We start from the raw sequence: 26,895 nt of genomic DNA, 5'->3' as shown, positions 1-26,895 counted from the left end.
TTATTTCACGTAAAAACCAGTGAATCTCTCGGCTTAACCTCTTGTGCTCTGTGCTGCAGATCTACCTGCCTCAGCCTGTGCTGTGTCCAGACTCGCTCTACAAGATCATGCTGGGCTGCTGGAGGAGGAACACAAAGGAACGGCCCTCCTTCCAGGAAATACACCGAGCCCTCGCGGAAATGCAGCCTTAAGCCGGGGCCGATGTTTAGGACAGTGATTCCTAGACTGCTCATCTGTGGAGGAAACGGTGCAAAGCAAGAGGAGACCATGATTCAGACACAATCCAGGTTTAAGCTATCTTGTTTCAGTCGAGAAACGAGGCGAGAGCCGTCTGTGGGCTCCAAGCTGCGATTTGGGAAACGCTGTTTGATGGACTTCCTCTCTACACAGATGGACAACCAGAGACTTTTAGTGTGTCAGTTTAATTGGCACAATCATGTTGGCTAAGATGTTTATAGACATACAGGTATTGTTAGAAAAATGTATTATGTTTTATAATTCACCAACCCTGACACACACACCGAAATGTGATTAAGGTTTGGTTGTGACGTGTTGGTGAAGCCAAAGTTAAATGTAGCAAGTGACATTCGGCACTTTTGAAAATGTATTTTAATTTCCTTTTTAATATGAGTTCAGATCTCCCATGTTACGGTGTTTGATAGCAACATTGTCGAAGAGCTTTCTCGTGTTTTCTTTTGGAAGACTGCTTGAATGTAGAGGAGGAAGTGCAGCCAACCATCACTGTTACTTCATATTCCAAGTATTTCATCTCAGTTTCTCAGACAGACTCCACACCTTTAGAAATAACAAGGAAATATCCAGCCACTCCGTCATCTCATCTCCCTGCAGTTTTCCTTCTGTGATTTGAACATGAAGTGTATATGACTGTGTATTTTCAACAGATACGTCTAAATCTCAAATAGCAATATTTTGTATTAATATTTATATGTTCATATGTGTTTGTTTTGTTGATATATTTGTGGGTTAATATTCTCTTTAAGTTGTTTGTATCATGTTTGATGTGATTCAGTAACTTTCCAGCTCACGTTTCGATCTAAACACCAAACAAACTGCTACACAGGATTTTCTCTTTTGTTCGTCTCCCACTGCAAACTGTTTTTGCTTTGATCACAAACTTTAATGATGGATCAGATGTTGCAGGATGCTTATTGAGAGTGCAGGTTTTTCTGTGTGGGTTCAACAGTATGTTTACAGTCGGCATCATGGAGGAGAAGATGTTGCTGAATGTGTCAAACAAGTTAATGCATCAGATGCTTATAGTTTGTCTCAGCGGACAAAGAAAGTGTGTCGCCTTTAAAATGAGAAATGCAGAGGAAACGGGAATATTCAGTGTTAATGATGTGTTTGATTGGAACAGTGTGACTGCTTCAGATTAGTTTACATTAGGGACTGTTGGTTATTTATCAGAGGAGGAGGGTGGCTGGGATGTGACTGCATTTTCTTTTAATCTCTGGAGCTACAAACGTTTTTCCTTGAGTCTTCCTGAGTGACGGGGGAAAATGCACGAGCCTCCCTCCACCATATTATTTAATATTCACACGCCAACGCAACCTGCAGACAACACAGAGGGGGTCAGAGTTATCATCAAAACAGCTACACAAACACAAACATCACAACACGCACACAGCCAGCATTAGCAACATGTGAGTATAAAGACAAACCGTAACCACGTGCACGTAACATCTTAAATGCTGTATCGAAGGCAGCTGGACGTGCTTGAGTTTCACCTCTCATCCAAGAGGCTTCTTCAGTTTAGGGCTGCCACTAACGATTATTTTCATTGTCGACTAATCTGTCGATTATTTCTTCCATTAGTCGACTAATCATTTCATCGAAAAATGTGTTAAAATGTTGAAAAATGTCGGTCTGTCTCGCCCAAACCCCAAAATGATTTCATCTAAAGTCTTGTTTCGTACTCACGCCAAAGAGTTTTAGTTCACTGTCATGGGAGAGTGTGTAAAGCTGCCAATATTTGAACATAAGAAGCTGCAGTAAGAGTATTTTGGGTACTTTTATAGTACTTTTCTATGAAAAATGACTCAAACCGATTAGTCGACTACTAAAATAGTCACCGATTATTTTAATAGTCGATTAGTCATCAATTAGTCGACTGATCGTGGCAGCCCTACTTCAGTTCTGAGTGCGCTTCGACTGGAACGGGAATTCGAAAAAGCATCGAGGAAGCTGTCTGATTACAGGAGCAGAACTGATGAAGGTTCTTGGATGAGAGGTGAAACTCAAGCACGTCCGGTTGCCTGCGGTACAGCACTGCAGTGACCTGGATGACTGTGGCCGCAGCAGCTGGGATAATATCACTAACGTGACTCAGAGGCCGTTATTAGATCTTTATAAAATAGACTTGGTTTAACACCGCTGTCATAAATGCAGGGGTGCAGAATTGAATGGGATTTTATTTGTTTTGTTTTTTACAGGATCCATTTTGTACAAATGGTTTATTTTTGGTGACATTTTAAATGAGACCTGCAGAATATGACGCAGTGATTTGATGAAACGTCATTATTTTAAGCGTAAATTTGCTCCGTCATCCTGACGGAAGCGTTTGTCAGGTGTTCATCACACATAATATGTACAGTGACAGTCAGAGATTTTTAAAATGCAGCGATAATTCCTGTTTTTACAGGTGCTGGCTGCGACACATGATGTAATTTTGGCATTTTTTAAAAAAAACCCTGCTGTCAGGTTTTAGGGTTCAGGTCGTATTTAAAACAAGTACAAAATGCAGGTATTAAAGTTGTGTGTTCCTCTCCTCAGCGGTCACCCATGCATAAAAAATGATTTGATATGCCTCCCTCTTTTTGCGCCATCATAAATAACAAACAGTCCCTTATCTCGTGAAACACAGCTCATGATTCATCTGCAGGTTTTCGACTGTCAGTTTCTTGTTTCTAAACTGACGTATGCTGGATTCTTTCCTCTTCCTCTCTGCCATATTTCTGTGTATAACTAACAGCTTGAACTTCCTGCAAACCACTGTTTCACCACTTCAGCTGTACTTACAGGCTCAACTCTCTTATCAGAGGCTTTTGTCCCACTTAGCTTCATAAAAGACACTCGGTCGTGCTCCTTTCAACGTCTGTGTGGAAACCATCTTTATCTTTCTGTTTTGCAATCTAGGAAAGACAAAAATCTGTACATGTAAATTAAATATGACACTCACATGATGACGCTCATCGGATAAAAGAAGCCTTTTTTACATTCCTCTGTGTTATAAAAGAAGTGGGGGCGGATGTATAGCTGTAAAAATGTAACGGCACCCTGACAGGATTCATGATTGGTTTTATTACATATTTGTACTCAAATGTTTTTCAGTGAGAATGTTTTTATATAAACAAGTGTTGTACATTGATAGACGAAATACAAATAAAATTCAAACAGGGAACTCTACCTGTCTGACAGCTGCTGCTTTATTCATAAGCACTTATTAATTATTACTGTGTGGGCGGCGCCTGAAGCTGAGCCGACTGGAGTGAGGCTCTGATTGGCTGAGTGCTGCTGCTGTGTCCAATCACAGCACGGAGGGGGCGGGGCGAAGGAGATGACTCCACATCAGGGGGAAACACTTCCGGGACCGGACAGACAAGTTGTTGATGCTGCGATTAAAAACTTTGTGTCTGAGGTTTGTTTCCAGTTTGGAGCAGGAAAAAATGAACAAGGTGGTTTTGGTGACGGGAGCAAACAGGTAATAACTGTGTTTATTGTTTTAATATAAACCTAAAGTCCGGCATCGTGAGTGACGCGAGACATTAAAGATATATGTTAACTCATCATGTACACGTTTGAGGCTTTCTGCCATTTAATGCTACTTTATAATGTTCACCACAGTTTGGAGACAAATAGTGTACTGTTTACTCCACTACATTTGTCTGATAACTTTAAATTATAAAACAAAATATGAATGAACTAATAAATGATGACGTATTGTTATAGATTAAGTAACCCATCAGTGTTTAAATTGTTTAAATTAGCTCCACCTTCACCAGCTGCAACACTGGTGACACTTATTAATGCATCAGTAATTACAATCTAATAATTAATTACATGTATTGTGAAATGGCCCATTATGCATGATGAATATTTTTACTTTTGGTACTATATCTGCAGGACCTTTACATGTAACAGAGCATCTTAGCAAAAAAATCTGAGTACTTCTTCCAAGAGTACCTTTATTAACCTTTTGGTAATTATTCAAAGCATGGATATTGTATTATTTCATTTATTTATTTGACCTGGTCTGAATGGCGGTATCATTAAAATGCTTTATTGTAAATGCTTTAGGCAAACGATAGAAATTATGTTTGGTGAGTTTCAGTGAGCTGCAGCAACAGGGGGGGAAACAAGATAATAGATACGAGATAAAAATTGCATTGCAGAACAAGTTAAGTTTGTATAATAGCATGTTGATATTGACATATTCAGTACTGTAATATTTGTACATACAGTACATGTATGTGGCTTTATTTTGGTCAGTATTGTATTTAAAGTCTCCTCTCTAGATGCTTTGTCTCGGCTGTTGTGATTTGAAGTACTCAGATTTTCTAAAGAAGTAAAAGTAGTACCCCAGTGTGAAAATACTATCAGCATCAAAATGTAGCTCCTTAAAGGGATAGTGCACCCAAAACTGAAAATTCAGCCATTATCTACTCACCCATATGCCGAGGGAGGCTCAGGTGAAGTTTTAGAGTCCTCACATCACTTGCAGAGATCCAAGGGGAGAGGAGGTAGCAACACAACTCCACCTAATGGAGGCTGACGGCGCCCCAGATTCAAACGTCCAAAAACACATCATTGCGAGACCGTAACACATGGGCACTGCCTTCATGTGTGTTCACGTGCTTTCGCTGGTCTCGCGCAAGCGCACACACGTGAGCGTGGAGCACAGAGAGGCAGTCAGAGCTACAGGCTACAATGAGGCTAAAAACAGAGTTCAAACGACGTTTTTCCAAACAACTTTTTATGTCGGGGCTTCAGGACACTTGGATCACTACGGACGAGCAGTATGGAGATATTTTGTGGTTTCAATGATGTGTTTTTGGACGTTTGAATCTGGGGCGCCGTCAGCCTCCATTAGGTGGAGTTGTGTTGCTACCTCCTCTCCCCTTGGATCTCTGCAAGTGATGTGAGGACTCTAAAACTTCACCTGAGCCTCCCTCGGCATATGGGTGAGTAGATAATGGCTGAATTTTCATTTTTGGGTGCACTATCCCTTTAAAGTACCTGAAGTACCCAATATGCAGAATGAGCCATTTAAGAAATAAAATATAGGCCTATTACTGTGTGTAATTGGATTTTAATTATTGGTGCACTTTAATGTTGCAACGGGTGAAAGTGCTGGTGGGTAGCTCAACCTAATAATAATAATACATTTTACTGAAACAGCACCTCTCAAAACACCCAAGGTGACCTCACAGAGCATAAAATAACACACAGAACAAGAGATGCAAATTGGGCACACACACACACACACACACACACACACACACACACACACACACACAATCCAGTTTGAACAGGTGGGTTTTGAGACAGGATTTGAAGGATGTTATGCCGTCAGACTGTCGGATGTGCAGACGTAGGGAGCTCCAGAGCCTGGGGGCAGTGCAGCTGAAAGCCCTGGCAGCCATGGTGCTGAGGCGTGAGGTGGGGATGGTCAGGAGATCAGCAGAGGAAGAGTACAGGCAGTGGGAGGAGGTGTACTCCTGGAGGAGGTCAGAGAGATAGGTGGGGGCTCGGCTGTGGAGGGCTTCGAAGGTGAGCAGAAGGTTTTTGTGGTCATTCTGGTTCTGAACAGGGAGCCGGTGTAGTTGGATGAGAATGGCGGTGATGGGGTCAGATGATATGGCGCAGGTGATGATCCAGCAGCAGAGTTTTGAATGATTTGAAGCCTGTTAATGAGTTTCCAGAGAGAACTGCGTTGCAATAGTCAATATGAGATGTGACAAATCTGTGGACCAAGACTTCAGTGCTGGACTGGGACAGTGATGGGCGGAGTCTGGAAATGTTGCGGAGGTGGAAGGAAGCTGTCTGGGTAATGTTTTTCATGTGGGGTTCGAATGAAAGAGGGTCGTCCAGAATGACACGAGGCTCTTGACCTGGCTGGAGAAGGGGACGGGGAAGTTATCAGTAATGATGTGAGGGACGAAGGTGCTTTGGATTTTGGACAGGGTGTTTCTGGAGCCAGTGAGCAGGGCTTCAGTTCTGCTGCTGCTGAGCTTCAAGAAGTTCCTGCTCATCCAACTCCTGATGTCCTGAAGGCAGGTGCTGAGGCAACCTATAATAATTTACCATAGTCTCTTAACTTGTTGTACTTTATATTTAGAATCTAAATATGCAAAGTAATCAAATAACTGTAGTGCAGTAAAAAGTACAGTATTTACCTCTGAATTAAAGTTGAAGTAAATGGAAAAGCTCACGTTTAGTACCTTGAGCACATGTTCCGGGTCACTCCCCACCACGTTAACACTGTGTGTCCCTGCAGTGGCATTGGCCTGGCGCTGTGTGAGCGTCTCCTCTCTGAGGACACAGAGGGTCTCCAGCTGTGTCTGGCCTGCAGGAACATGCGGCGTGCTCAGGCAGCTCGCTCCGCCCTCCTCACCTCTCACCCCACAGCCCAGGTGGCACTGCTGCAGATGGACACCAGCAGCATCTCCTCTGTCCTCTCTGCTGCTCAGGAGGTCAAACTCAGGTGGGAGGACGGACTCACAGCAGCACATATTCATGTAGTTATCAGCACTGATCAGGTTATGTTGTCGACACTGTGCTTTCTGTGTGTTATCGAGGTGAGTATGTGTGACTTTGACTATCTGCTGCAGGTATAACCGGCTGGACTACCTCTACCTGAACGCAGGCATCATGCCAAACCCACAGTTTGATGTAAAAGCCTTTTTCAGAGGCCTCTTCTCCAGGTACTTTGTTGATTTTACATGCAGCATCTTTAGCAGCGAGGCAAACCAGGCAATGACAACTGTGACCCCCTAAAACCTCCTGTAAATGCACCAAACACTGCTGCTTCCCCCAAAAAACCCAAAGTCCTTTCTAGCTACCATTTGACCTCAATGGGCTTCTTCGCCTGGGGCCCTCAGAGTCTAGTACTGCCAATGATCTCCTGTGATGTGTGCATCAGTAACACCTGACTGCATCGATTGCTTTTTATACTTTGACCTTTCTATGTACAGTATCGTTTTAAAAACTTCTTCTTTCAAACATTTATTTCCTGTGCTGCCTTTCTAGAGTTGAAGTTTCTATGACATCTTTATTGCAGCCGCATCATCGCCATGTTCGCCACTGGTGAGGGAATTCTGACGCAGGAGGACTGTGTCACCCCTGACGGCATGCAAGAAGTTTTTGCGACCAACCTCTTTGGTCACTTCCTGTTGGTGAGTGACTGCTATTTTGGCTGCTGAGTTACCTCATTTCATGGTTTGATCTACACGACAAAAGACAAAACAAAAGTTTCCTTCAGTTTTCTGCGAGGAGAGGAATTCTTGTCAGCTGTTTACCCTTGCTGGAATAAATATAGGTGATACAGGATCCGTCTGTCACTTAGCAACGATGCTCATTAAAAATTAACAGTGCGTACTGTTCATAAGGTCACTGCAGACAGGATTCTGCTTACTGTGTGTTTGCAGATGAATTCTGATGTGTATTAAATTGCTGTCACAGAGAAACCGTCTCAAAGTTCCTGTTTAGACTTTGAATAGAAATCCGTCTGTGCTGAAGTGACACATGGGTTTGTGTGGTCTTTTTAAAACATTTACTAAAGTTTCACAGGAATTTCAGTGGTATCTATGTGGGAAGAGATGACAGTGTCTACTGTGTGATCTTATCCATAGATAATCTCATCTGTTTTTCAGACATGGCATCTGGACCAGTGAAAATGGACAGGAAATGCAAGAGCTAGGCATTAAATCATAAAATAGTTGGGTAAAATTGAAAGAAATGTATGATTTGTTTGTGAGCATCATCAGCCATGCAGCTTCAAAAGTGTTGGATGGATGAAAAATGGAGAGACTCTCACCACCAGTGGGGCAAAAAAATGTAAAGTTTAAAGATGATTACCTTCTTCCTATCATATTAAAATGCTCACTGTACATATCGGGGCATTTGGAGAAGTCAGTTTACATCCTTTTAAAGTGTTTTTGTCTCTGCCAGGCTCAGATTGTTATTGTTAGTGTCTGACAACATTATAGAGATGAACCTTCAAAGAAATGAAATGTTTTTCTTTACCTTTCGCTGGTCTGTCTGTCAGAGTCAGCACCTCCAAGTCTGAGGCCATGGTTCTCTGCCGGAAAATGGTGGATTGCCCCCTTAGGGTTGTGAGAACTGCCTCAAGCAGAGGAGTTCAAGTATCTGGGGGCCTTGTTCACAAGTGAGGGTAGAATGGAGCGTGAGATGGATCAGCAGTTTGGCGCAGCATTTGCAGTGATGCAGGCGCTGCGCCAGACAGTCCTTGTGAAGAGGAAACTGAGCCAGAAACAAAGCTTTTGATTTACTGGTCCATCTACATCCCAACCCTCACCTATGGTCATGAGCTCTGGGTGGTGACCAAAAGAATGAGACTTCTCTTTGAGCGAGACTTGGTCACACATAACAAACAGAGCGGATCAGTGAAAGGTAAGGAAAACCATTCCACTGTAGGGATCCTTTCCGTCTATCTGAGCCTGTCAGTGGCAAAAACAAGTACTTTTAGTGGATATACATTGACAATGCAAACATGCTTTGAGTGGCTACATGTACAGCCTGAAATGTTTTTGTCTTAATTAGTCACTTAAGTCCCTGTTACACTGCCTGTTCAAGGGGGGAATGTCGTGCTGTTATTCCTCCTCACCGTTCTTTATAAACAGTACGATGTGGGGACTGCGTTTTCTTGCCTTTAAGCCGACAGCGGAGGGAATAAGAGTCATATGTTTTTAAATGGGACAGCCAATAGAATAGGGCTATGGACAGGACGAGTGTGTTGCTTTGATGATGTGTTATGTGTGTGATCCAAAGCTGGGAGATTTTAAAAGTAGATAGCAGCAGTTAGCAGCTAACTCGAAGAAGAACAGCTGCCGAATATGTCCTCTAAAACCTAGTTCACATTACACGATTTTCACCGCGATTTTGACGTCGCAGAGGATCTTGAGAGCCACCTTGGGTTGGAGATGAATCGGCAGATAGTCTGCCACGACGAGTCCTCGTGTGAACAAACCTACGAGCAAGTCGCCCCCTCATCTGCGACTGGGACTGGATATCTGGCATGCTAGAAAACTGGAGACACGACTGACAAAGAGCATCAGCCAATGAGAGGCGGGATACGTCCCACGTCAGCACGCAGGAGGACGGAAGAAATGTGAGGAGGACAAGCTGCAGGGTTGCCAGGTCTGCTTATTAGCCACGACTTTGGGCTTGTTGTTTTGTAAAGTCGCAGTTGTAGTTTGGTGACGTCACCGCGTTATCTGGGGCTCTGTCGGCGAGGGGTCTGTGGAGAAATCTTGTGGTGTGCACACACAGGTCGTAACACAGTTGGCGAGACTCCCGCTGACAAAAACACGTTGCCAGGTATGAACACTCAAAAGATTACGATAGTCTCCGCGACGCAAAATCAGGGTGAACAACAGTGAGGTCTGTGTGAAGATCACGTGTTACATGTCACACCTATCATGCCTGTCACGCCTCTTTTGCCTCCGGGATGCCGGCATGCTGTCTAAAATCACACACTGGGGTGGCATGATGCCGCCATTGATTGGTTCTGTGTAATAAAGCATAGGCGGTCTCATGAAGGGACTTCGATGCAGCCCTATCGTGGGATCTCTGTTGACACAAAAACGTGGGACAGTTGGGTCCAGGTTGAAAACTGCTGATGTTTCCCCTGACTGACGAGTTAGGATGTTTCTGTGAATGAGTGCTGTAATGCTGTGTTGTCCTCCTGTTGTGGCCCAGATCAGGGAGCTGGAACCAGTTCTGTGCAGAGCAGGCGTGACGTCCCAGCTGATCTGGACCTCCTCCAGTAACGCTCATCACTCAGCTTTTAACCTTGAAGACATACAGCACCAGAGAGGCACCCAACCTTATAGCTCCTCCAAATACGCCTCTGACCTGCTCAGCCTGGCGCTCAACACACACTACAACAAACAGGTCGGCGCTCACACACACCACACATGCTGTTTATCACCTGTGCCTGCAGGCAAACTTATTTTATTGATTTATTTTTTAATCTCCCATGATGTTGGTAACTGTGATCCTGATTTTGTCACGCTCTCTAGGGTCTGTACTCATCCGTCATTTGTCCTGGTTTTGTGATGACCAATCTGACCTACAGTATCCTGCCCTCCTTCCCAGCCTTCCTCTGGACGCTGCTCATGCCTGTCTTCTGGCTTGTGAGTACAAACTGTTAACACGCACACACCTGAAATGATTTGCTCATATCTCAACTAATTGTTCTTCCCTGATCTCAGATAAGAATCTTCACCAACACGTTCACCCTGACCCCTTATAATGGAGCTGAAGCCCTGGTGGGTAAAACACATTTGAACATTTTTACACACGTTGAGTACAAATTAATTCATCACTGCTGCTCTCTCTTGCAGTTCTGGCTGTTTAAGCAAAAGCCTGAATCACTGGACCCTCAAGCCAAGTACCACAGCTTAACATCTGGGCTGGGCAACAACTACACACAGCCACGCAAGGTACAGGAAGAAATACTGTCCATTCAGATTTAGTTTAGAACAGTGTGTGAGATTTAGGAGGATTTAGTGGCATCTAGTGGTGAGGACTGCAGATTGCAAACAGCTGAAACTTCTCCCGGTTAGAATTCCATCAGTGTTCATTGTTCAGGAGGTTTGTACCGGGAGCTGAATTATCCGCAGAGGTCTCTTCCTTTCTAAAACAAACTGACCCGGTGATTTAAACCGGTTGAAACACTGAGTAACTGGTTTCAAATTACAAATCAGTGTTTCTGCTGCGCTCTTTGGCATATTGGAGATGATCTGCAAGCCCAAGCCTGCTAATTTGTACTCACGTTTTTCTCTGATAATTTTACATCCAGACGTTCGGGAGGTTTTTAACAGGAGCTGAATTATCCGCAGAGGTCTCTTCCTCTCTAAAACAAACAGACATGGTCATTTAAACCAGTAAAAACACTCCAGTGCTCTCATTTCAGAGGAGCTGCTAACTGCTAATGCGAAAATACGAAAGGCCCCTCTAGAGCCAGTGTTTAGTTTGTCCGTTCTGGGCTACTGTAGAAACGTGAGTGAGTGCAACATGGCAATCTCCTTGGATGAGGACTCACTGTCTATATAGATATAAACAGCTCATTCTAAGGTAACACAAACACAATGATTTTTAATTTCAGGTGATTATCGACCAAAGAAAACATACTTGTTATATTATATTCCATTTCTGCCAATATATCCTCCTAAACCCTGCACGCTGGACCTTTACATAGTAATAACTTTGTGTCTTCTGTTCTGCTTTGCAGATGGATATTGACTTGGATACATCAGACGCTTTGTACGAGAAGCTGCTGCAACTTGAAACTGAAGTAAGAAAGAAACTGAAGGAAAAACAAAAAGAATCCGCAGCAAGGTCACAGTAGTCCTGCAGGACCCGGATCATCTTGCGTATGACACACTTCTGGGATGGAGAGTATTTTATTCCTGTCTGGCCGGTCACCTGGGAGACAGACCTCACAAAAATAACTGTGTCCTGACACAGCAACATGCAAGCCTGAATTCACAGCACTAATTAACAAGTTGCAGCATGAATTAAAGTGTCTGTTATAGGACAAAGAGCCATGAATATGTGTGTTGTCATGGTTTGAAATAAAATAAAAAAAATAACACTGAGCACTGCCTGTTCTCGTCCACTTCTCTTCAGTCCATTCACCTTGGAAAGAGTTAAATCATAAGAGGTGATCGACACAAACAGGCAGACATGGCCGGCAGGTCAGATCTCCAACTTTTCAGCCTGTGCGCTCCAGGAGGGACTCTGTCCGATTTGGTTGTTAATGCCATGATCCTCCCGGCAGAATGCGGTGCAGTCTGACAGCAGACTGTCAGTATCATCCCAGAAGTTTACATATGTGGTCTGTGTGAGCCCCTCCGCGGTGTACGGCGGTGCCGGCACGTGCGCGCACCTGAAATTCCGCTCTGGAGGATTTGGAGCGCAAAGCCAGCAGTGGTCCCCGTGTGCCGCCGCTTGGTTCCCCGTCCCACACTCTTCCTCCTCCTCCTCCTCCTCCTCCTCTCCGCTCAGTTTCGGGTTGCAAAAAGCCCAAACCATGCCGCACAGATAGACGAAGAACGTGCCCATCACCATGACCATGAGCGCGTACGACTCTATCATGGCTTTGGTGACTGGAGATGTCATCTTCGGGCGCGCAGGAAAAACAACGGGCTGAGTTCCCAAAGGTGCGATCAGGAGGGACTGTCGGTCCGACTGGCATCACCCGGTGGGTTGGACCAGTCCAGCGCCACCTCGTGCAGTCACGTGACAAGCAGAAACTAAATGATCGGGTTTCTTGCCCCCTGAACTCGGAGTGTGTGTGAGAGAAAAATCAAAGTGTAGGCGGAATAAACTCATTTTGACGTTATTAAACAAAATGGACTCTGCACAAAAACTAAACTGTAATTACACATATCAATAAATCCCATTGACCTTATAATTAGAGACAATCCAACTGGCAAGTAAAGCTCTCTCTCCTCCGCCTCTCCTGCTGGAGCAAGATGTGTGTGGTTTGACATCTCTTTGTTGTTGATATGAATCTTTCTGTGGTTTTGTCTCTTTCAATAATCGCCTGAGTCTCTGACGAAGTGTTTATGTCTTACTGAGGTTATTTTGTGTCTTTTTCAGTTGTTTCCTGTGACCTTGTGGTCAGTTTGTGAAAAACTGAGAGATTCTTTTCATTTCATTTGTGTGTCTTTGCAGTCATTTTGTGTCTCTTTGTGGCTGTTTTGTGTGTCTTTGTAGTTGTTTATTGTCTTGCAGTTATTTTATTTCATTATGGTTGTTTTTCTGTCTCTGTAGTCATGTTGTGTCTCGTTGTGGTTGTTTTGTGTCTCTTTGTAATTGATTTGTGTCTCGTGGTTGTTTTGTGTCTTTTTGTAACTGATTTGTGTTTTGTTGTGGTTGTTTTGTGTCTCGTGGTTGTTTTGTGTCTTTTTGTAACTGATTTGTGTCTCGTTGTGGTTGTTTTGTGTCTCGTGGTTGTTTTGTGTCTTTTTGTAACTGATTTGTGTCTCGTGGTTGTTTTGTGTCTTTTTGTAACTGATTTGTGTTTTGTTGTGGTTGTTTTGTGTCTCTTTGTAATTGATTTGTGTTTTGTTGTGGTTGTTTTGTGTCTCTTTGTAATTGATTTGTGTCTCGTTGTGGTTGTTTTGTGTCTCGTGGTTGTTTTGTGTCTCTTTGTAATTGATTTGTGTCTCGTGGTTGTTTTGTGTCTCTTTGTAACTGATTTGTGTTTCGTTGTGGTTGTTTTGTGTCTCGTTGTGGTTGTTTTGTGTCTCGTTGTGGTTGTTTTGTGTCTCGTTGTGGTTGTTTTGTGTCTCGTGGTTGTTTTGTGTCTCTTTGTAATTGATTTGTGTCTCGTGGTTGTTTTGTGTCTCTTTGTAACTGATTTGTGTTTCGTTGTGGTTGTTTTGTGTTTCGTTGTAGTTGTTTTGTGTCTCGTAGTCATGTTGTGTCTCTTTGTGGTTGTTTTGCGTCTCTTTGTAATTGATTTGTGTTTTGTTGTAGTCATTTTGTGTCTCTTTGTGGTTGATTTGTGTTTCATTTTAGTTGTTTTGTGTCTCTTTGTAATTGATTTGTGTTTCATTTTAGTTGTTTTGTGTCTCTTTGTAATTGATTTGTGTCTCGTGGTTGTTTTGTGTCTCTTTGTAACTGATTTGTGTTTTGTTGTGGTTGTTTTGTGTCTCGTTGTAGTTGTTTTGTGTCTCGTAGTCATGTTGTGTCTCTTTGTGGTTGTTTTGCGTCTCTTTGTAATTGATTTGTGTTTCGTTGTAGTCATTTTGTGTCTCTTTGTGGTTGATTTGTGTTTCATTTTAGTTGTTTTGTGTCTCTTTGTAATTGATTTGTGTTTCATTTTAGTTGTTTTGTGTCTCTTTGTAGTTGTTTTGTGTCTCTTTGTAGTCATGTTGTGTTTCTTTGTATTGGTTTTGTGCTGTGTTTGTGTTTATTTTGTTGCTTTGTGATTGTTTTTGTGTCTCTTTGTAGTTGTTTTGTTTCACTTGGTAGTCAAGTTGTGTCTCTGTGGTGATTTTGTGTCTTTTTGTTGTCACTTTGTGTCTCTTTGTAGTCATGTTGTTTTCTTTGTAGCATTTTTTGTCTCTTTGTAATTGTTTTGTGTCTTGTAGTCATTTTGTTGCTTTGTAATTAATGTGTGTCTCTTTGTAGTTGTTTTTGTGTTTCTTTGTATTGGTTTTGTGTTGTGTTTGTATTTATTTTGTTGCTTTTTGATTGTTTTTGTGTCTGTAGTTGTTTTGTTTCACTTTGTAGTCAAGCTGTGTCTCTGGTAATTTTGTGTCTCTTTGTAGTTGTTTTGTGTCTCTTTGAAGTCATGTTGTGTTTCTTTGTATTGGTTATGTGTCTCTGTAGTATGTTTTGTCTCTCTGTAGTTGTTTTGTGTCTCTTTGTAGTCATGTTGTGTTTCTTTTGTTGCTTTGTGAAAGTTTTATGTGTCTCTTTGTAGTTGTTTTTGTGTGTCTTTGTAGCATTTCATGTTTCTTTGTGGTTATTTTAAGTCTCTCTGATCGGTATGTGTCTCTTTGGGTGACATCTTGCGGGTGGAGGCCAGGGGGGGCCCTGACATTTTGGACCCCAGGGCCTGTGCCCAGTAGGCCCGTTCAGTAATCCATTCCTTTAAGAAATAAATTTAACTCGTTACATTTTTGATTAACGTCTCATGTGACTGACTGCAGTTACATTAACTAACCTGCAGATGTCTTGTCAGGAACATCAAGAATCATAAATGCCTGCTGCAGTTTCACTGCTGGTAAACACGCTTTGCACTGCCCAAGGTTACTTTTGAAATGTAAAAGTTACTAGTTACAAAGTAATGTAACTTATTGCATTTGATTACTTTTGACACTATTGTAATCCTAGGTATTCTTCTTCTTTCTTCTTCCGAGGAAATCATACTTCCCATGGGTGAAAACTCACCAAACTTTGCACAAAGGTCCAGTCTCATGCCAGATATCCTCAGCTGTAAACTCAAGCCAATAGTCCTGATGGTGGCGCTACAGCAAGCGTCTAAAGTTCAAAACTTTGAAAATTCATAACAAATCAACCATACGTGCTACAACTTCACAACTTTCATCAAACTGTAGCCCCAATACTGAAGAAACTTTCGTACATTTAAAAATTATGAAGTTCATCTTAAACCTATCTCCTCCCACAACTTTTGCTCAACTGACACCAAACTTGCTACAGAGCATCTTCAGACTGTCCTACACAAACTATGTTTCTCAGATTTTTGATTGATCAAAAAATGTTTGACTGTAAACGGTACTGTAAACATATACATGCAAATTCTTGCTAAATAAATCTTCAATGTTCATGAAAAAAAGACAAAATTCTAGAGTCATGGTAGATGATGTGTGGCAAATTTCAGAATTTTATCTCAAAAACTGAATTTTTGACAGCATTTTGAATTTTGCTCTAATGTGAACAATTGGAGTCAATGTAAAAATGGCAATTTTAAACATCAGTTTTTCACTTATGGAGCAAATCAATCATTGTTACAAACAAATTACCAACATCTCCACGCTGTCTAGATGCAATATGTGTATTTTCAGGTTTTTGTTTCGATAACTGATTTTTTTACAGTGGTTTGAAATCTGCTTTTCCATGCATGGACGGCTGCTAAACCTGCACGTGTGGCTTAGTCAGTTTGTGAAGCTACACATGAATTGTCACTGACTAATTAGCTCAGTGAGATAGAAACTGATTCTTAGTCTCAGAGGTTGTGAGTTCAAGCCTCAGCTGATGCAAAAGGCAGATTGTGTTGCTAAATTCCTAAATGTCTTCCAATTCTTCTGCTTGTTGCTCAGAATTGCCTAAAAATGCCCGGACCCGACCCATCGCTGCGCAGCAGCTATAATTAATATTATCATTACCTGTGGGATGAAGCTGCCCCTGAGCCTGTTGGGATGTACTGGCAGCAGGCACAACAGTTTGTGGCTGTGATGAAGTCGCATGTCATCACCAGGAGGAAGTGGCAGCATTGTTTAATGTTATTATCATCTTTTTATTTAAAAGCAAATTTAGAACATTTTTTTCATTTGTTTTCAAATTATATTTAAAATAATTTGCTTACATAAACTGAAGCCAAGGATTCTTTTTTCCCGCCCTTCTCATTGTATCTGGATCATTTTTAACATTTCTTTGAGCAATAAAAGTGACCCTTTTTAAGATATATAGTTTTGAAACGGTGAGTCTTACAACATATGAATAGTGTACAAAACCTGAGGCTCCAGTTGTTTAATGTTAGTGTGTGACATTGAAGTACATTATTATCCAACCTCCAGGCTGTAATGTTTTTCATTACCATACAACATATACGCACACTGTCAGTGTGAAGTATGTGGACACCTGAATTTCCAACTCAACTTTAATATCTGAACATGTAAATCCCAAAGGTAACCCACACACAGCAGGCTGTACGGACAGAAAAGTCTATTTACTTTTGGTAATGTAGTGTACTCACACCATAATCACACAGGCACAGTGTTCTGTTGGTGTCTTATTGTGATGTTTGGTGCAGCAGTTTCTTTATTAGGCTACAGATGTTTTCTCAGTAACTGCAACTGATTACATGTATTTTCTAACTTAGTTACATGCAGCTAGTTACTTCAAAACAACACTGTGTATTTAGTGAGAAGTTACTGAGTACCATGTTGAACTTTTCTCACAGCTCATCCTCCCACTGAGATGAAGATGCACCTGCTGTCTCCCTCACATGTCTGATAAGGTATCACGTGTGTATCAAACAGGGCTCGTGCATCAGTGTAACTCGCTTTAGTTTAAACCCGACAAACTGTTTTCGCCAGCTGTTATAAAGCCATGTTTTTTCTAAGGGGATCAAAACAAGAGTGTGTGAGGGAGCCCATGCTTGTCTTTACAGAGGCTAGCAGGGCTAGCAACACTAGAGAGACTGGCATTGTGGGTAGTGTAGTTTAAAATTGGTCTATGACGCATTTAAGTCAACCGCATTCATTTCCAAAAAGAACTACACGCCCCACCCGCGCCAATACTAAGGTCCCGGATGTCTATCGCGCCGGAAGAGAAGAAGGTCCTTTTCCCAGCCATCTTGTGGCTTCATCTAGCGAAGTGTTCGCACCAAGCCTCGTAGAATCGGAGGAAAATCCTGCTGAAGGGGCGCCATCATGCCCGGACAAATGCAAGAAGGCTTTGGTTGTGCCATAACCAATCGGTTCGACCAGTTATTTGACGATGAGTCGGATCCATTTGAGCTGCTGAAGCAAGCCGAAGTGAAGAAGAAGGAGGCTCCTGCTCCTGGTGCCGCCAAGACGGCAGCACAGGCTGCCAAGCAGCCGAAAAAGGAGTCCCAAAAAGACAGAAAGACCCCACTGACTGACAAGAAGGAGGAGACCCAGGCACCCGTCCCACTCAAGAAAGATGGTGAGATATATTTGTGTGTTTCAGCGCTTAGTGAAGCAGCAGGAGAAATGTTGAGGCTAACGGGCTGAGTTGCTTGTTCCTAGCTAGCAGTGGTTCATAAGCCGCCGTGACATGAGGTCCGCATGGCTGCTTTTGTGCCGCTGTCTGCTGCTGTCACTGTGTCGGGACGGTGACATGTATTCAAACGTGTTGATGCATCGGGACTTTGCTTATTCGGTTAAACACAGTTTGCAGGCCAACTTGTTTTGGCTTGTCCCCCACCCCCACCGGCCTTGTTGAACAGGCAGAACCCGAAAGCCTGGCTAACGAGGCAAAGTGGCCTCCAGGTGTTCAAATGTTATCAATACTCCATAAAGTGGCGGCTTTCAGTCAGCTCACTTGTTGCACATTTCACCCAGAGTTGTTCAAAACTAGGTCGTTTTTTACTGGGTTTAAAATAGTTTGAGATTTGGCCTCTTCGGTTTAGTAAAATCCTCCACATGGACTCACAACATGTCAGAGTAACGTGAGGTCAGTGCGCTAACGTATCGCGGTGGATTTGCAGGTGTATTTGTCAAACATTAGGAGCAGCTCGGCTCTCACGGTGATGCACCTCGTGGTTGTAGTGCGGGGCGTGTTAAAGCACAGCCTCCAAACTGCCACTTCCCATTGGCGCACAATACATGCTCAGTACATGTGATCGACCCGCCTCAGTCCTTTAGTTTCATACCGCTGCTATTTAATTTATATGGACGTTATTATATAAATGTTATCCTGTAGCCTATAAAACCAGCTCAAACTGTACACTTCGGTGTTGCAGCGTGTTTATATTGATTTGGGCAGAATTGAAGCAGTGAGTTGACCGTTATCTTCCTGCGGGTTTGCCAAGTGCTCTCATATCTGTTTGCTCGAGAGAAGATGAGACAGGTGCGCTGACCATGGTGCACCCAGCTGCTGCTGTGGAGTGTGTCTATTTTGGTCGCTGGCAATGGGTGGGACTTGTTGTGTCACACTGGGCTGCTGACAGTCAACCATGCCTGTGCCATGCAGGGTTAAATACTATCTAAGCGTTGATTCCAGCCACAGTGACAGTGACTGGGTGATTTGACTGATCAGCACACTTTTCAATCAGACCAGGAAGTAATGAGCGATCATGCTTTTGTACCGCAACTTTACTCACCTCTGTGTTAAGTTTTGTGACTTTTGTGCACTCCTCGATGATGAGGTTAAATGCAGACAGAAGAAAGTCGCACGTCTTTAAAAAATGGATCCTACAGGCTGCCTTAGTTCTTAAATTCTGTGAGTTAATTGGAATTATTTGCTCCATTTCAACAGAACAATCACCTCCTCTTCTTTCTCTTGTCTGGGGCTCCACAGTGGGTCCTGTTCTAACAGTGCTGTTGGTCCTCTAATCCTCCTGTTGTGGTCAATCCTAGGTGCCGGCATGAGGAGAATGGGCCGCAAGCCGGAGGGCGATGGCTCCAGACCCCAGGGCGGCCAGGGAGAGGGGCGCCCCCCTACAGACAGACGGCCAGTGGACAGGCGGCCACCACGGCGCTTTGAGAGGCCTGCTGGTGAAGGTGGTGAGAAGCCTGAGGGCGGCGAATTCTCTGTGGAAAAGTGAGTTTATATTCTAATCAGAGTATGATTTTAAATGAATAAAGTACAGTGAATCCACTACGGTTACACCTGTTTTGACACTGTGTTTTCTAGCTTAACATGAGGTAAAAGCAGCAGTCATTGGGGTGGGGTATGGGCAGCAACTGTTAAAGGCGTTGCTTACAATGATAAGGCTTATTAGAATTTTGCCCAGAGTACTATAGGCGCACACAGCTCTTTATCTCATCAGTTAACTTGTGTAAAATTCCAAAGAAAACAGCCACAAAAAACAGAAGTCAAATGTAGATATCGACCAACTGCCAACATCAAACTTTATATAAAGGCCATAATCACTTATTTTCCAGTAGATTTTAATGTTAATCATCTCAATTAACTGAAGTTAATTAATGACACCTGTTGCATGAATGTGCTGGTTTTCTGCTCAGTATTGTCATTTTCTGGTAACTGTGCCGTCCACTTTGTCACCTTACGGAAAGAAAACTCAAGTGAATTTACAAATTAGAAACAAAGCCTATAAATGCCTTGCCTTTGCCCCAAGCTGTGACAGGGATTTAACCATGTTGATTGTCCCTCTCCTTAGACCCATTGGCGACAGGCCGATGAGAGGACGGGGCGGTGGCAGAGGCGGCCGAGGAGGCAGAGGCCGCGGCATGGGTCGCAACGATGGCTTTGACTCCAGAGGAAAACGTGAATTCGATAGACACAGTGGCAGTGACCGATCGTAAGTACTTTTTCGCTTCTTATATTGATCTAACGTAAATGTAAATATTCTTAATGTGTGCTGAAGAAGGTGGCGTGTGTTTTCATGTAGTGCTTGTTCCATAATCGTGGCTAAAGCTAATATTCTTCCAGTAGTCTGAAAGGTGAGGAGAAGCGTGGTGGAAGTGGATCTCACAACTGGGGCACCGTCAAGGATGAACTTAAGTAAGTTTTTATACCTGCAAAATTACAGAAACTTCACATGATTGAAGGATGGGAAGGAACAGAACACGTGAACACTTCCTTACTGAGAACAGAATTGCATGCATGCAATAGGTTTCTCCTACTAGGGTGTAGTTTTAGGGAACACTTGACTGTTTCATAGCTGTATCTCTTGGAGATGGTGAATGCATATCATAGGTGTGTTTTGTTTGTACAGTGCATTATTCCAAATAGTTAAATCATTTAAAGAAAATCAGTCAAAATGGGCTCAGTTGCCAGTTAACTTGGCACTAAAATGAATGCAGGAATCCTTCAATAAATCCTTCATGAAGCTGATAATCAGTTTTTGTTTAATCTGTTTTGGAGGTGTTGATTCAGCGTCATGGTCATTTTGGAGAATTCAGTCTGTGGTGCTTTAACTGTGCTGTGTGATACTGTCGCTTATGATCAGTCTGCAGTCATTCATTAAATGGAGAGGACTAAATATTAGAAACACCTGCGTATAATGCAGTACAGTTCAACAACACCACAAACTACAGCAGAGTTAAATACACGATGAATAAAGTTGAATCAACACCTGTCGAAAGATTCAACATTATAACCTTCATGAAGGATTTATTGCATGGCTTTGTGTTAATAAGACTTTTAGGCTGAAGCCAATATTTATGCTGCCGTAAATAGTTGTCATAAAGTGAATATTATGATTTTAATTTCCTCATTGTTTTTAGTTAAACAGTAAAATTTATATATTATGTAGCTTGCCCAACATGTCGTCCACAACAAGGTCCAAACTTTAGCAATCAGTAAGCACAATGACAAATTATATTTATTCATAGTATTTCCCTGGTTCTCAATACCAAGCCTCATGAGATTTTTTTTTTTTTCTTAACAGTGAGCTTGACCAATCAAACGTCACTGAAGAGAACCCCGAAGGAGAGGAGCATCCACCTGCCGACTCTGAGAACAAGTAAGTTGGTGTTTTGTTTTTATATATTCCAAAGAATAAATTGAAGAGATTTTGATTTTGCTGTAATTTATTAAAGATGAGCCCTGCAGAGTCTGTCCAGTGTACCCCGTCTCTTGCCCAATGTCAGCTAGGATAGGCTACGCCCCCCCCAACAGGATAAGTGGTTACGGAAAATGAATGAATGATTAAAGGGATAGTGCACCCAAAAATGAGAATTCAGCCATTATCTACTCACCCATATGCCGAGGGAGGCTCAGGTGAAGTTTTAGAGTCCTCACATCACTTGCAGAGATCCAAGGGGAGAGGAGGTAGCAACACAACTCCACCTAATGGAGGCTGACGGCGCCCCAGATTCAAACGTCCAAAAACACATAATTGAAACCACAAAATATCTCCATACTGCTCGTCCGTAGTGATCCAAGTGTCCTGAAGCCCCGACAGAAAAAGTTGTTTGGAAAAACCTCATTTGAACTCTGTTTTTAGCCTCACTGTAGCCTGTAGCTCTGACTGCCTCTCTGGGCACTGCGCTCACGTGTGCGCGCTTGTGTGTGAGACCAGCAAAAGCACGTGAACACACATGAAGGCGGTGCTCATGTCTCACGGTCTCTCGCAAGTGCACACACGTGAGCGCGGTGCCCAGAGAGGCAGTCAGAGCTACAGGCTACAATGAGGCTAAAAACAGAGTTCAAATGAGGTTTTTCCAAACAACTTTTTATGTCGGGGCTTCAGGACACTTGGATCACTACGGACGAGCAGTATGGAGATATTTTGTGGTTTCAGTTATGTGTTTTTGGACGTTTGAATCTGGGGCGCCGTCAGCCTCCATGAGGTGGAGTTGTGTTGCTACCTCCTCTCCCCTTGGATCTCTGCAAGTGATGTGAGGACTCTAAAACTTCACCTGAGCCTCCCTCGGCATATGGGTGAGTAGATAATGGCTGCATTTTCATTTTTGGGTGCACTATCACTTTAGACTACATTCCAAATGATGTTTGAGAGCTTGGATGGAGACGAACAGTGTTTGTGGCCGTCCAGTGCTTTGTTTAAGCGTAGGGGCTAAAATAAGCACAGTCATCTGAGTGTTGTATTTCCATCACTGCTGATAAGAGCTGATTGACGCTTGAGCAGATAAATACTCGTGTGACCACTGCAGTCATTTGGCCTGGGAGTGATTGCCGATTGTGACCTTTAAATACAAAAGCCAGCTGTGAACGGGTGTTGGTGGGTTTTTGTTCAGTGGGAAAGGGGTTTTAGATTTTGTTTGGGCTGCGAAGTCACTTTTGTTCCACCAGCCTGAATTTATATGAAACATTAATTCTGTGATACTGTGTGTCTGTGTGTGTGTGTTGAAGGGAGAATGAGGTTGAGGAAGTGAAGGAAGAAGGCCCCAAGGAGATGACTCTGGATGAATGGAAGGCCATGCAGGACAAGGAGCGGGCCAAGGTGGAGTTCAACATCCGCAAGGCCAACGAGGGAGCTGATTGGAACAAAGGATTTGTGCTGCACAAGTCAAAGGCAGAGGTGAGTCAAAGTTATGGCTCTGCTCGTGCTCAATACATCCATAGTTCACATTGGCGATGAGTTTGGTAGACTTGACTTTGTAGACCGTACTAGATAAATGCAGCAACCCCAACAATCGATCCGTGTTGTCAAAGCTGTCTGTTCATGCAGATCAGAGAGGCAGGTCTTGCATCAGTTTCCTGTGAATGACTTTAGAGTGGTCAGACTTACCACAAGTGTCACTGTCTAAATTAGCTGCTAAAAAAATATGCCAAAGGTCGTTAACACCTGCACGTCACATATTGCACTCCGGCCACAGGTCTAGGTGGACGTTGTCGCTTCCTGACATGAGTGTAAATTTATTTGACTTTTGTTTGTTTCAGTATTTGTAAGAGAGATGTCATTCAGAGACCGTATTAGGCAACAGACTAGAAATTAAGACAGTTGAAAGCAAAACTAACATCAGTCACTGACTCATAGTTTGGCTCTCATCTCTCTGTGCGGGAAACACTTGTCACACCTTCGCTCTACACTTCAACACGTAGAACAATTCAGATTGAAACTGTTCAATTGGCAAATGTTTACTGCTCTTACTCAGGCCAGACGTACACTGATGGTATTTACAAGTGAGCCCAGAGCCACATTGAGTCAGTAAGGATGGCAGATGGAGCGAAAGATGAATGTTGTTTTAATGTTTTGCTTATTTTCCAACACAGGATAAGAAAGAAGACCTGATTGACTCTCCAGGGGAGGAGCACAAGGTACAATCTCTTCTCTTCTTGCACGCTCTCGGAACTCAAATCATACACAAACTAAACAAACCAACGCTTACATACACATGATACACGATACACATGAATTATAATTTGCTTTTACCTTTTTTTCAAATCAGCCTGAGGAAGAGCACCACTTCCGGAAGCCAGCCAATGACATTACGTCCCAGCTGGAGATCAATTTTGGAGACTTAGGCCGTCCAGGTCGTGGACGCGGTGGACCACGTGGTGGCCGGGGAGGCCGCGGCCGTGGTGGTGCACCCGGCGGTGCTCCCAGGGACGAAGCCACTAGGCCGGCCCGTGGAGGAAGGACTGACAAGGTAGATCATGTGACAGGAAGCTTAGCTGCTGTGTGTTAGCACCCAAGTATCTGCACTGATAATAGAAGAGACTAGAAAGAACTTAATTCATCCCTGAAGGGAAATTCAACTCTCCAGCAACTAATAAACTGTATCGTCAACAGTCTCACAGTATGATGCGTATCGTAGTGGTTACACGTCGATTTATTGTGGTGCTTTAAGCAAGGTGATTTATCGCTGTCGTAGTTTAAAGAACACACCATCATATGCATAAGAAGTTGTGAAGCAGTCAAATCAGTGGGATCCACATGTGTATTGATTTAAGTCTCTAACATCAAACATCATAGCACCACTTTCTGTGCAGTCAGTGTGAAATAAAAGTGCTTGCAGGATTTTTTTGGTAAACAAAGTAAGAAAACAAACAATTTTTTTTTACAATGTTACTAGAATCAACTCAGCGTCAAAGACGTGTCTGCAGGTCCTTCAAAAGTCTAAAAATGTCTTAAATTTAATTGTATAACAGTAAGGCCTTAAAAGTCATTAAATAGTCTTAAAGTTTAAGTTCAGAAGGTTTTTATTGCCGATTACGTGCAGGACATGCAGAGAATCGAAATGCTGTTTCCCTCTCACCTAGTATAAATAAATCTTACAATTTAAGAGCTCAAGAAAGCTAAACTGGAATAATAATACAATACAAAACAATATGTACAAGTAAAAATAAAGATACAACTAAGTATAACTAAAAAGCAGGACACTCAAGAAGATTCTCAACCTGTGTTTAGAGTTTAATGTTAAACCTTGATTTGAGGTCTCAAATATTTTATCTAATTTTAATTCTTTTTGTGAAAATGAGCAAAGCTTTTACGTGTAAGTCCGCGTTTCCAATGTTACAAATCTATTAAAAAAAACAACTTAATACTGTCATTTAACTTCATACTTGCACGTACATGTTGGCAAAATGCAGATTAACTTAACTCGCTCTAACACTTATCTCGTAAGACCAGATGTATACTGCTGGCCTGCAATGCTGCGATGCTTAATTGAGTAAAACATGACCTGTCCTAAATTTGGATTAAAGTGGTCTTTGAAGCATTAAACTGTCTGAAGATGTAGACACCCTGACACAGCATAATATTGAGGTTAGGGCTGCAACGATTAGTCGACTAATCGATGACTAATCGACTATTAAAATAATCGGTGACTATTTTAGTAGTCGACTAATCGGTTTGAGTTATGTTCCATAGAAAAGTACTATAAAAGTACCCAAAATACTCTTACTGCAGCTTCTTCTGTTCAGATATTGGCAGCTTTACACACTCTGCCATGATGGTGAACTAAAACCCTTTGGCGTGAGTACGAAACAAGACATTAGATGGCGTAATTTTGGGGTTTGGGCGAGACAGGCTGACATTTTTCAACATTTTATCACATTTTTCGATGAAATGATTAGTCGACTAATCGAAGAAATAATCGACAGATTAGTGGACAATGAAAATAATCGTTAGTTGCAGCCCTAATTGAGGTCTGCATCTGTCTGTATTTTATCATCTGATTTATCAACATTTTCTGTCCCTGTCCCATGAAGTCCGTTCATGCTTTGCATATTCTAACTCCTCCTTCGTGTCTGCTTCCCCTCAGTCATCTGTGTCTGTGCCCAACGTGGACGACCCAGAGGCCTTCCCAGCCTTGGCCTAAGCCCCGGCTGCTGTCCCTCAGGCCTACAGGAGCCCCCTGAGCACCTCCACTACGAGGCTTGCATGTTCCTGGATCCTTCAGCAAAGTGAAATGATGGAGAAGACTGTCATTAACTATGGCACTCAACTTGAGGACTGAGTTTTACCCAATAAAAACAAAACGAAGATGGAAAAAAAAAACAGAAATTAACAAAAAAAAAAATAACAAAAAAAGAAAAGGACTTCTTGCTACTCTGGAGCAACTTATTGGTAGAGGTTTTGTACTTGGAAACAAAGTAGCAGGGATGTTTTCATACAGTATTTTTTTCAGAGGTTATGCATTGTCCATTGATAAATTTTTGTAATTGCTGCTTGAAAATATGCATTTCGAAGTGTAAGCATAAGAAGGGTGTCTTAAGCTTGGTGTGAAGCCATTGCTTGCTCGCTTTGAAATAAGCACTGTGGAGCTCCGACCCAAGCTCATAAGCTCTGCTGCACCAGGTATTTCTGAAGTTGCAGCTTCACTCATTGAGATTTACTGAGTTTTTTCTTTAGCACTGGGGTATTGTTTTATATTTTATACAGGAGGTCTATTCTTCTATGATCTTCGGCCTGTAAATCTTAACTATTTTCATAAATTCTTTCAGAGACTGTATTTCACATGGTGCAAATAGGACACACCTTGATCTTTGGTCAAGCGTTGCTGCCTGCATTTGAATGCATTGATGAAATGGAGCCTGAATCTGTATTAAGGTTTTTTTTGTACTGAAATGTTCTGAAGGAGGAACATTAGGTCATTTTGGAGGAACTCACTGGTGATTACTCTCCTAAATTTGCATTGATCCCGAGATATTTGTCACGTGGATTAATTTGAAGCTGAAAGTTACTTCATGTGTTCTGATTTCTGATGTATTTGGGGTGTTACTCACCATCTGATCTCTCTTCCTCCCTGCTCATTTCATCTTTGATTACCAGCCATGTGCAAGTCAATTAATGCCTTTGTTTTTACTTTGAAGAGTGATTCGGAGAGGAAGTGTCTTCACACAGTTGAGACGTGGCTTTAGTCGTCTGGAAGCCTTCAGACCTTCTCCAGCTGTTTACACACTCCACTCGAGCGTCCTTCCACAGGTGTAAACTCAGCCCAGCTTCAGTTTGTTTTTGCAGTCTGTTCTGTGCTGATATTTTCCTCCACTGTTGACTTGCCCTGTAGCTTCCACAGTGGCACCACTGCATAATTGCTCTGAAAGAAATACAGTTGTTCATTGTGTGGAACAACTGAAGTGCTCCACAAATGTGTGAATTCTAGCCCTGCTATTAGAGACCTCTGTCGGTAAATAAAGATGGTCGTTAAATCTTTTGCACTGTCACTTTTTTAAATGTTAATTTGAACCCAGGCAAAGTGGATCTGAAAATGTGCACTATTTGCTTCTCTGCTCACAACCGCATATAATGAACACGCGTGATCTCTGAGTACCCTCGCTCTGTTCAGAGTGAGCGTTCACACGTCTCTT

General features: G+C 42.5%; 3 protein-coding genes across 8 annotated transcripts in view; all 3 read left to right on the top strand.

Annotated features, from left to right (window-relative positions):
- The window catches only part of ddr2a (discoidin domain receptor tyrosine kinase 2a), a 61,542-nt gene extending 58,127 nt beyond the window's left edge, over window positions 1-3,415 (top strand). For both annotated transcript variants that reach the window (XM_049588248.1, XM_049588249.1), the window contains one exon: window positions 60-3,415. In XM_049588248.1, the coding sequence (XP_049444205.1) occupies window positions 60-191 (132 nt within the window). In that variant the 3' untranslated portion in view covers window positions 192-3,415. The remainder of the gene's footprint in view (window positions 1-59) is intronic.
- Window positions 3,416-3,597: 182 nt separating this feature from the next.
- On the top strand, window positions 3,598-11,798 carry hsd17b7 (hydroxysteroid (17-beta) dehydrogenase 7). Of its 2 annotated transcripts, XM_049588271.1 has the most exons (9): window positions 3,598-3,721; window positions 6,518-6,724; window positions 6,852-6,944; window positions 7,301-7,415; window positions 9,961-10,155; window positions 10,284-10,397; window positions 10,476-10,532; window positions 10,608-10,706; window positions 11,498-11,798. In XM_049588271.1, exons 1-9 carry the CDS (start codon window positions 3,630-3,632, stop codon window positions 11,612-11,614), a joined length of 1,089 nt encoding a protein of 362 aa, XP_049444228.1. In that variant the 5' UTR covers window positions 3,598-3,629; the 3' UTR covers window positions 11,615-11,798. The 2 variants fall into 2 exon arrangements, 1 of the variants encoding a protein (XP_049444228.1); XR_007450229.1 differs by lacking the exons at window positions 10,284-10,397; window positions 10,476-10,532; window positions 10,608-10,706; window positions 11,498-11,798 and having other exon boundaries at window positions 7,270-7,415; window positions 9,961-10,099.
- Window positions 11,799-17,289: 5,491 nt separating this feature from the next.
- Window positions 17,290-26,741, top strand: serbp1a (SERPINE1 mRNA binding protein 1a). Of its 4 annotated transcripts, none has more exons than XM_049588269.1 (9): window positions 17,290-17,655; window positions 19,071-19,254; window positions 19,835-19,975; window positions 20,110-20,178; window positions 21,068-21,142; window positions 22,489-22,660; window positions 23,356-23,400; window positions 23,532-23,732; window positions 25,350-26,741. In XM_049588269.1, the coding sequence occupies exons 1-9, from the start codon at window positions 17,400-17,402 to the stop codon at window positions 25,404-25,406; spliced, it is 1,200 nt and encodes a 399-aa protein (XP_049444226.1). In that variant the 5' UTR covers window positions 17,290-17,399; the 3' UTR covers window positions 25,407-26,741. The 4 variants fall into 4 exon arrangements, with proteins under 4 accessions (XP_049444226.1, XP_049444224.1, XP_049444227.1 ...); XM_049588267.1 differs by having other exon boundaries at window positions 17,291-17,655; window positions 20,107-20,178; XM_049588270.1 differs by having other exon boundaries at window positions 17,292-17,655; window positions 22,492-22,660.
- The last annotated feature ends 154 nt before the right edge of the window (window positions 26,742-26,895 follow it).

The sequence above is a fragment of the Epinephelus fuscoguttatus genome, linkage group LG10, assembly GCF_011397635.1.
Source record: "Epinephelus fuscoguttatus linkage group LG10, E.fuscoguttatus.final_Chr_v1".
Taxonomy (NCBI): Eukaryota; Metazoa; Chordata; class Actinopteri; order Perciformes; family Serranidae; genus Epinephelus; species Epinephelus fuscoguttatus.
The sequence above is the reverse complement of the archived record's forward strand: the minus strand, read 5'-3'. Positions and strand labels throughout refer to the sequence as shown.